The sequence below is a fragment of the Microtus ochrogaster genome, chromosome 8, assembly GCF_000317375.1.
Source record: "Microtus ochrogaster isolate Prairie Vole_2 chromosome 8, MicOch1.0, whole genome shotgun sequence".
NCBI classification, from domain to species: Eukaryota; Metazoa; Chordata; class Mammalia; order Rodentia; family Cricetidae; genus Microtus; species Microtus ochrogaster.
In genome coordinates, this window is record NC_022015.1 from 71,942,587 (window position 1) to 71,952,683 (window position 10,097).

The 10,097-nt window shown below is 47.2% G+C and overlaps 2 protein-coding genes across 2 annotated transcripts in view; both read left to right on the top strand.

The window, feature by feature from the left end:
• Window positions 1–7,345, top strand: part of LOC101987217 (acyl-CoA desaturase 2) — a 12,888-nt gene extending 5,543 nt beyond the window's left edge. Inside the window, exons 4-6 of the mRNA XM_005352336.3 lie at window positions 447–652; window positions 1,896–2,128; window positions 3,593–7,345. Coding sequence (XP_005352393.1) covers window positions 447–652; window positions 1,896–2,128; window positions 3,593–3,792 — 639 coding nt within the window. The 3' untranslated portion in view covers window positions 3,793–7,345. The remainder of the gene's footprint in view (window positions 1–446; window positions 653–1,895; window positions 2,129–3,592) is intronic.
• Window positions 7,077–10,097, top strand: part of LOC102001176 (acyl-CoA desaturase 4-like) — a 24,836-nt gene continuing 21,815 nt past the window's right edge. Inside the window, exon 1 of the mRNA XM_005352584.1 lies at window positions 7,077–7,139. Within this exon, the coding sequence (XP_005352641.1) occupies window positions 7,077–7,139 (63 nt within the window). The remainder of the gene's footprint in view (window positions 7,140–10,097) is intronic.

Here is a 10,097-nt window from a genome sequence, read left to right on the forward strand (position 1 = left end):
CCTCCCTCCCTCCCTCCCTTCCTCCCTCCCTTCCTCCCTCCCTTCCTCCCTCCCTTCCATACAGTCTCAGCAAGAGGCCGTGATGTACCTATGTTCTGGGACTTTAAGTTGCTTTTCTGCATGTATTTTTTTTTTTCCTTTTTGGTTTTTCAAGACAGGGGTTCTCTGTCTAACAGCCCTGGCTGTCCTGGAACTCTGTAGACCAGGCTGACCTTGCCTCTGCCTCCCAAGTGCTGGAATTAAAGGCGTGTGCCACCACTGCCAGCCTCTGTATGTCCTTAGTTCTAACACAAGTGGAACAGAGGAGAACCCCTCACTTTCTTCCCATGCATATTCTTGAGCCAAGAGTCCTGAGGGTTTTGTGTATTATACTGGGAGTTCTGGGCCCTTGCATTACCCAAAAGGGCTTCTCCTCAATACTGGGGTTCTCTTTCCTGTTTCCTCAGAATGATGTGTATGAATGGGCCCGAGATCACCGCGCCCACCACAAGTTCTCAGAAACACACGCTGACCCTCACAATTCCCGGCGTGGCTTTTTCTTCTCTCACGTGGGCTGGCTGCTCGTGCGCAAACATCCGGCTGTCAAAGAGAAGGGCGGAAAACTGGACATGTCTGACCTAAAAGCCGAGAAGCTGGTCATGTTCCAGAGGAGGTGAGTGAAAAGGGGTGACCCTGGGAATGTGGGGTTTACTCTTGGCCTTTTTTCTTAAGAATTATAAAATTAAAGTTGTGACGTGTTGGGTCTAAATATTTAGATAATTTTAAAACTTATTTTTAATTTCCTATGGGCCACAGAGGTAAACTAATTTTATCTAATTGGAACCAGTTAAATGCAAAGCAAAACAAAACACTGTTTATTACCCTAAAACAAAGGACAGAGAACTGAGTGTAACTGAGACCTTCTCTTGACGGAGTTGGTAGCCTAGCAGGGGGCAGAGGGATAAGCTGAGTAGCCTTATCGTCATGCAGGCCAGGATATGTCTATACCAGACAGATACAAAGAGCAGGGAGACTGCTCTCTGATGTTCGGGAAGGGCTTAGGGGAAGTGGCGTGGAATCCACAGTTGCACAGAGACATCACAGGTGGTTCAGAGGCGGACTGTGTAGGCAGAGCGTCGTGAGCGAAAGCCTCAGGAATGTTCCAGGAATGTTCCTCTGCTTGAAGTACTAGGTATGAGAGATAAGAAGAGCGGCCAAGGCATTGCTGGTGCCCTTCTTTTGGAGTCTTACGTGCAGACTGAAGAGTAGCGAAGTTACCAGCAGAGTTACTAAAGGTCCTCTCGCAGCATGGGGCTGTTGCCCACTCATGGAGGGGCAGTTAGATGGTAGGAAGAGACCTAAGCCAGGGGAGCAGAGGTCAAAGCTGAGGAAAGGAGTTTGCTGTGGGGCTGTGAAAGTGAAGACATGGCTACTGAAGGACCCGGGAGGGATATGTTCCCTTGTAGTATCTGGTCTACGAGATGCAGAGAGCTAGTGTTGCTATAGGGTCAGAGGCCTGCAGTTGGTCCGGGACACTCCAGAGTGTTTCAGGGTGGCCCAGCAGAGCTCAGAATGCTGGTAGCAGGAATAGCAGCATGACACCACATGCTACACCTAACACACCTGAGACCGTGGTCGTGAGAGTGGACCACAGAGGAAGGTAACAGCTGCTCAGGAAGCGGCTGTGATAACGAAGGTCATTTATGGCGTTCACACTGCCCCATCTAAACAGTGAGATAACAGCATTTGCTCTCACATTTTCTCCCACTTTTTTGGGGGGTGTGTGTGTGTGTCTGATTCCTGCTGCTCTTTAGTCATGGTGTCAGGGAGAAACAGCCCTGCCCATCAGGAGTGGACAGTTGACGGAAGTGTGAGCGTCCTCTCTCCACAGGCCCTCACATGCAGTCTCATTGTAGGTACTACAAGCCCGGTCTCCTGCTGATGTGCTTCATCCTGCCCACACTGGTGCCCTGGTATTTCTGGGGTGAAACTTTCCTCAACAGCCTGTGTGTCAGCACCTTCCTGCGCTATGCCGTGGTGCTCAACGCCACCTGGCTGGTGAACAGTGCCGCCCACCTCTATGGCTATCGCCCCTACGACAAGAACATTAGCTCTCGGGAGAATATCCTGGTTTCCATGGGAGCCGTGGGTAAGTCCCCAGCGTGACCGTATCTGGTGGCTTGTTGCTGGAGATGCTTGGCCAGGAGCCAGAGGAGTCAGAACGATCCGATTTGTGTATATGTCCCACTATAACCCTGGGGGGTGATTTTACTGGGGGAACCTTTTGAGAGGCCGTAACTTCTGTGGAAAGGTTGATCCCCTGCCCCAGGGGAGGCTGGCGGGTCTGCAGTCTCATTGTGGGTCGGAGATCATGAACAGAAAAGCAGGGTATTTCCGCGAATGTAAGTCATGTTTTTATTTAGCCATGCTGCACTTTAATCTATGTAGTGTACTTTAACGTGGGGCATCTGTTAGTGATGTCCGTGGGGTGGCCATTAGCACATGTGCCTTCTCGCTCCCTACCAGCCTCTTCCCGCTTGTCCTTTGCTTTTCTCTTTTCTTCTGTTCTATGCTCGAGTTTCCCTCCCCACAACATTGCTTGGGGAATCCTATCAGATGACTTGATCGTAGTTGATCCAGCCTATAAATCCAGTCCTGGGTGTCAGGATGGGTGAACTTGTGCCTCTGCTATCTGTGCCCACATCTTCCTATCCTTTCCAAGAAGAGAGTTTGACAGAGGCCGCGAGTTAGTGTTCCATATGCTGACCCTTGGCTGCTTTTCTTTAGCCATAACAGACATTGGTCATTCAACGACACTGTTCAGATTGGTGCTCATCTTTGTATAGCGCTCATTAACTTCGGCTATGTTGGATATTACTAAAAGTATCTTTTCTATGTTGGCATGATGGTTCAGCAGGTAAAGGCATGTCGCCAAGCCTGGCCAGCCTGAGTTTGATCCCTGGGACCCACAAAGTAGAAGTACAAATTGTCCTCTGACTTCCACATACTCGCTATGGTGTGTGTGCGTGTGTATATACACATTCAAATATTAAAAATAAATTTGAAATATTTTCCTTTTTATAACTTACATACATCCCTCTTTTCAGGGGCCAACCTTTGCTCGTGTCTTTTATTTTTTAATTTTTTAAATCTATTTATTATGTATACAGTATTCTCGGTATTCTGTCTGCATGTACGCCTGCAGGCCAGAAGAGGGCACGAGATCTCATTACAGATGGTTGTGAGCCACCAGGTGGTTGCTGGGAACTGAACTCAGGACCTTTGAAGGGCAGGCGGTGCTCTTAACCACTGAGCCATCTCTCCAGTCCTTGCTCGTGTCTTTAATTCATGTTTGAAATAAATTATCTACACTCTATAGTGCTAAGATCCTCTTAGAAACAGAGTAATTTGGATAAGATGTATAGATCCCATAATATAAATGGAACCATGATGCCTTTGAGGGTGTCTGTTTCCTCAGAGGAAAAGATACTGCATTTATCCATTCGCTTATAGTCTGCTTCTCCAAGGTTTAAGCCACTGGGTAAGAGGTGTGCTAAGATCAGGAGGCAGCAGTCACCGAGTTCCCTAACTGCTCCCCATGCTTCTCTTCCAGGCGAGGGCTTCCACAACTACCACCACGCCTTCCCCTACGACTACTCTGCCAGTGAGTACCGCTGGCACGTCAACTTCACGACCTTCTTCATCGACTGCATGGCTCTCCTGGGCTTGGCTTACGACCGGAAGAAAGTATCTAAGGCCGCTGTCTTGGCCAGGATGAAAAGAACTGGCGATGGGAGCTGCAAGAGTGGCTGAGTTTGGAATCTTCCGGTTTCTGTTCCAAAAGCCAGCTTGGCAGAGGCTTCATGTTCTGTTAATTAACTACTGAGTATTGCTCCCCAGACGCTAAAGTGATGACGTTAACCCATTCTGGTACAGTATTGTAAAATGGACACGTATTGGAAGTCAACGGCTCTTCCCTTTCGATGCTAACCTTCTCTTTTCTTTTCCCGTTGTCTTTTTCTTTGCTTTGTCCCCGTTGACCTCATTTTTCATTGCCTCCCAAGCCAGCAGCTGCTCTGCTATGGGTCAGTGTTCACCTTGCAATGCATACTGACTTTCCAAGGGTCTAAAAGTACAGGTCTGTGCCTCCACCCCACCTCTTAAGCTGTGTTCTGAGTTAGAGATGCAAGAAAATCTTCAGAGGTTTCTCCTGTTATTTTTAGCCCAGGCTTTGCCAGATGAAATGGAAGGTAAATCTTAAGGGGCCAAATTCAACATGCAGGCTGTGGTTCATCAGAGGTGTGGGAGAGGGGGATCTTTGGTGATCCGGCTCAGCTCTTGCCTAGCGGAGGCACGGGAGCCTTTTCACACAGCATGCCTCCTCTCCTAATTCTGAGTAGGTGACAGCCATGGAACTTGGTGACACTAGAATACAGTAACACATGTCAGTATCTCCGTGTAGTTTAGGTTGATGATTTAAAAGATTTAAAAAAAAAAAAGATAAACAACCGTTTGTAGGGAAACTGGTCTCTACTGAAAAAGGCTTTTCTTTTCTTTTAATGACCAGGCTCGGGCCAGGTGTGGTGGGTGGCACATGCCTTAAATCACAGCACTTGAGAGGCAGAGGCAGGTGGCTCTCTAGATAGTGAGACCTTGTCTAAAATAAGTAAATAAATAAAGCGATTAAAAGGACAAGCAGAGCGAGAAGTCTTCGGGTGAGGCCTGTTGGAAACTGATGAGGGCAGTCACTCATAGTTTTGAGCATTCTGTGAGTTGCGCACCCCACTTTTAATTCCTGCTCTCCGTTGGTTGCTCCCATAAATTAAGGTGGCTGTGGCATTTTCATGCATCCAATAGTGGAAGCATTTATAGAGTTGGACTTAAGGTCTATCCTGGAACCTGCAAATACTCATTTGGCGTGCTTTCCTCTGAAAAGAGTTGCTGAACACGTTGCCTGTTCCTCCCATGTTGGGCAGCCACTGGAGAAGCTGGGAAACACCACAGGCAGCTCCTAATAACTTTCCAAAGGAAAACCTTCCGGGCACACATTGCCAGGGGACTTCAAAGTCTTGGGGTGCTCTAGTGAGACAGGTTAGATATTCCCTCTTCGATCTTTGTCATAAGGCTTCTCCTACAGTATTGACTCTGACCATCCAGTCTACATGGAGGACTCTGCCTGGGACACATGGCCCTGTCTCTGAGCTCTACCATGTCTGCTTCTTTTTCCTACCCACTTTTGTGGTTTTGGTTGTGGGTGTGTTTTTCTTCTTCCCCTTTGACGTTTAGTCTTGCTCTAGGCAGAAATGTCCTGTGTGTTTACGGGCAGTAGATGGGCAGTCCCAGCTGCTTCCTTGCGCAGGGATGCGGCACTGCATCAGTAGTAAGTAGAGCTGGCTGTCCTTTCCTGTGGCTTGCAGATCCTCCACCTCTATCCCTCAGACTGCTGGCGCTCTGGAAATGGTAAAGAAAAATTTGGCAAACTTTCTAGAAACATCCTGACTCAGAGAGGCTCTTTGTCTCACGAGTCATTCCCAAACAAATGCCACCCTTGTGCCAGTGCACCAGGGACAGGGCGGGAGAGAGACAGTTCCTACTCTAGCCTCAATGTGAGGCAGGGTAGAGCGTGCTCAGTGCTCCCTGCATGTTCAGCAAGGCTTCTTGGGCTGATCAGCCCTCTCGCATGATGCTGTCGTGCTTGGAGGAGGACTTGTCAGCTAAATGGGAAGCACAAGAACCAAGGTCGCGTTCTTAAGTGCCTCATTTGGAATCCCTTATCCGTGGAGCCATGGTCTGCAAAGCTTTAGCTAAGATAGGACATCTGAGATGCCGTGGACGTTTCAGCAAACTGTCCCTGTAGCTCAGTCAACGAGGCAGAAGTGTGGGTCTGCTCTATTAGATTGGCTGTGTCGTGTACCGAATGCTATCTATCCCACTGAGTCCCAGTGGTGGGGGAACAGCCTTCCTGTGTGAGTGGAGTAGAGGCGCTTCGGGACCTCTGTGTGCCCACATGAAAGCAGCCTTATCCTTTAGCTGTTCATTAAAATAGAGCTCTTGGAAGATGGACAGTGCATTTGCTGACCTGTGGCCCTATTCCTTGGAAATGCCTTTTGGGTGACTTTAGCTTCACTGGTTAGCAGGTGCCCGTTTAACCTTCTCCTCGGCTTGCCCCATGGAGCTGAACCATGCTGTGGCTGGGGACCCTATTATGTTTGGGTCGGTGGAGAAGGGTGTACCAGCTCACTAAGGAATACTACTTTCAAGATTTTAAAGCTCAGATCAAGTGACACATTACTAAGGAACTAAGATCTGATGGAGGGACTTTCTGACAGTCCTCACCTTGTGGACACGCTAAAATCTGACTCGGGTGCCTTTACCTCTCCTCTACTCTGTGCTGTGAGCCTGTAAAATGTGGCAGGTGTCAACTGGCCTGGCTGGAGGACTCACTGTACATTAATTTGCAGTATTCCCTTTCGGGGCTTCGTTTTGGGAACTTTTCTTAGGGCTGTTTGGATGAAGTGCCCATAGCTGATGGATGGTGGAAGTAATTTGAATGCCTGTGAGTTGGAGGTTTTGCTCTTTGTTTTAAGATTAATCGCTGGTTGTAGCATTTAAAGAGAAAGCTCTTCTTCATGGTTTGCTAGTATCCTGAGCGTCGTCTTTAGTTGAAATAGTTAGTAGGATAAAGTTAAGAAAGTGGTGGCCATGTTACGCTGGTGGTGCAGGCCAGAGCCTCCTACCACTCTCAATGTTTTAACAGGTCCCTCTCCAACAGTAACGAGTTCACTCCTTGGATGAGAGTGTTAATGAGGGAAGCGCCCTCCCGACCTAATCAGCTCTTAACGATCCCAGCTGCCAACGCTGTTGCATTGGGGATGAAGTTTCCAACCCATGAACTATGGGACAAATTCAAACCATAGCACTGGGCCTGTCACTGAATGATGTGACTGAGTATCACGTCTGTGAAACTGGGATAATAATCCTGCCCTACCTCAGTGGGTAGGTTTGAGCATGGCTAGATGCTCTCTTTATAAAAACCCATGGGGATCCTCCGCAGAGTATTTTAAGTCCTGCACATTTTTATAGTAACTGCGTCCACCATGGACTTGACACGTGCCTATGCCCCAGATGACATTGTTACTCTCCGTCGTTTTCTCCCGAGAGTGAGTGGATGCGTTAGGTGATGTATGCTCACTGCTATGAAAACCTGCAGGACGCCATTTCCTTCCTTGGGTGGGAGTTTCCCTTTATCACGTGCAACAGTAGTTCTTTGTGATCTAATAATTCTCATTAATACCAACTCTGAACGTATTTCCGCTCATCTGAGGTTGTGTTTGTTCATAATAAAATGAAATGGATCTGACTGCAATACGGCTCATGGTGTTGTGACTGGGACACAGTCTCCCGGGACCTGGTTTGCCACCCCACCCGTGTCCCTCGCCTTTGAGAGAAGAAGCCACGAGGTTTGAGGCAGACCCCAGTAACCTGCTCTGCCTTTCTAAGGTGTAATTCGAGGTTCAGTTCCGGCAACAGGAAACCAGTAGTCAGTTGGCGTTAAATCAAAAACATCCCCAGCTGACTCCTTGGCTTGGAGAAGTGCCAGGTTCCCTTGTCTCTCATGGTCAAATAGTTCTAACCAACAGTGCCTGAAGAGCAGATCTTCCTCCAGCTCATTCTTACCTCAAGAACGTGCTGTCTTGGGTAGCTTCTGGGCCTGCTGGTTCACTCTAGTAGCCTGAAGAACCCAGCCATCCCAGGGAGGGTTTTCGTAATGGGCTCTGTTTTCCCCTGTTTTCCTTTAGCCTTTTCTACTTTCTCTGAGGTTACTTATGTACCAAAAAAAAAAAAAAAAAAAAAGGAACACACAAATTGTAGAAGGCCGGCTTACTCACAGGAACTTCCCAGCCAACATCTGGACTTCCGAGAGTACGCAGAGCCAATACCAGCGCAGTTCACCTCAGTTGGCCTACTTTTGCCTTAGTCTAAAGGACTCTTAGAAGGCTGTGGTGCAGGCCTGTCATCGGGCTGTTTGGAAGGTGAGGGAAGAGGACTTCAAAGTTCAAGGCCTGCCAGGCAACCCAGTGAGACTGCCTCAAAATTTAAAGAAGTAAAGGGGAGGGTTGGATGGTGGGGTGGCTTAGTAGTGTGTCTGTCATGAAGGAGCCCCTAAATCAACGAAGGTTCAATCCCTGGAACACAATAAGACTCAGTCATTCTGAACACCCAGAAACAGACTATGTTGAATCTTTGCCAGTCCTTAAGAGCCAGGTCAGCTATTACTTCCCTTTCCTTGTTCAAGAAGACAATAATAAATACTGTTTTTTGTGTGTTTTGTATGAGAGGCTAAAAGTAGGCTAAGATCTTAGCAAGATTAAACCATAAGGGCAATAATTTGTTAAATATGGCCGGGCGGTGGTGGCGCACACCTTTAATCCCAGCACTTGGGGGGCAGAGGCAGGCGGATCTCTGAGTTCGAGACCAGCCTGGTCTACAGAGCTAGTTCCAGGACAGGCTCCAAAGCCACAGAGAAACCCTGTCTCGAAAAACCAAAATAAATAAATAAATAATTTGTTAAATATGGTAAAAAAAATACAAGCAATGAACGTTTTTAAGTATATGAACCAGGTTTCATCAACACCGAGATTCTTGTCTTTCACAAGGTAGTATCAGGAGATTGAAAAGACAGATTGGGCTCAGAGCCTAATGCTTAGTATGAAACGAGTGTCTTCTGCTGTCAGCAGGACTGAGCCGGATCCAATACTCTAGACCCAGAGCAAAGGAACCCTTACACGTCAACAATAAGACAATGAAGATACAATAATAAATATATAATAATAATATCTGGTATTAAAATAAGGTATTTGGCTGGGCAGTGGTGACACATGCCTTTAATCCCAGCACTTAGGAAGCAGAGACAGGCAGATCTTTGTGAATTTGAGGTCAGCCTGGTCTAGAGTGAAATCCAGGACGGGTTCCAAACCACACCGAAAAAACCTCAAAAAAAAAAAAAAAAAAAAAGAAGAAAAGAATACACACGGGGACGTTAAGTACACGAGGGTATACTTGGTATCCGTAGCCCTCAGTTTACACTAAGTCGCATAAGGAAAACCCTCATTTCATCTAACGTTGCAGTAATGGAAAATCAGAGTAAACACCAATTGCTGGTGAGGACGTGCACAGAAAGTCACATCCACGGACAGAAATCCGAGACTACATCTCTGGAAGTTATCAGCTGTCTCCCAGAGTTAACAGCATACAGCTACCAGCTCACCGACCCACTTCTAGGTGCCCACCCGCAGCCTGGAAAGATGTGTCCACACAAAAACTTGTGAGTGTTGATAATTATTACATAATGGTGCAAAAGCAGAAACAGTCCGAAATGACAGCAGCAGATGTCTGGACATAATGTGGTGTATTCATACAGTGCAGGATTCCTCAACCATAACTGAGTACGAGATTCAGCATTTTTCTGAGTTAGACACAAGACACTGTATGACTCTAAACGAAATGTCTGGAATAGGCAAATCTAGAGTCAGAAAACAGTGGGAGTTACCAGAGGCCAGAGAAGAACGGAAAGTAATGAGTCCTCTTCTGTGGTAAGTAATGAACATTTTCAAGTTTGATGGTTGCCCAGCTCAGCAAATATATGCTAGAAATAGCTAATCATAAATTTTAATTTTTTTATTTTTGTTTTTCTGAGATAGGGTGTAGCCCCAGTTGTCCTTGAACCCTCTCTGTAAACCAGGCTGGCCTCAAACTCAGAGATCCACTGGCCTCTGCATCCTGAGTGCCATGAACCCACATAGCCCTCCCGGGTTTACCATAGTCCTGGTTTACCATAGCCCTCCCTGGTTTACCATAGCCCTCCCCAGTTTACCATAGCCCTCCCTGGTTTACCATAGCCCTCCCTGGTTTACCATGGCCCTCTCTGGTTTACCATGGCCCTTCCCGGTTTACCATAGCCCTGGCTTACCATAACCCTCCCCGTTTACCATAGCCCTGGTTTACTAATCTTTAAATAAACTTTAAAAGTGGTTTTATGGCTTATGGGTCATGTCTGATAGGAAACACTAAATGAGAGGAGTACTTGGTGCTGTTGTTTCGAGGCTGAGAGTCAAGTG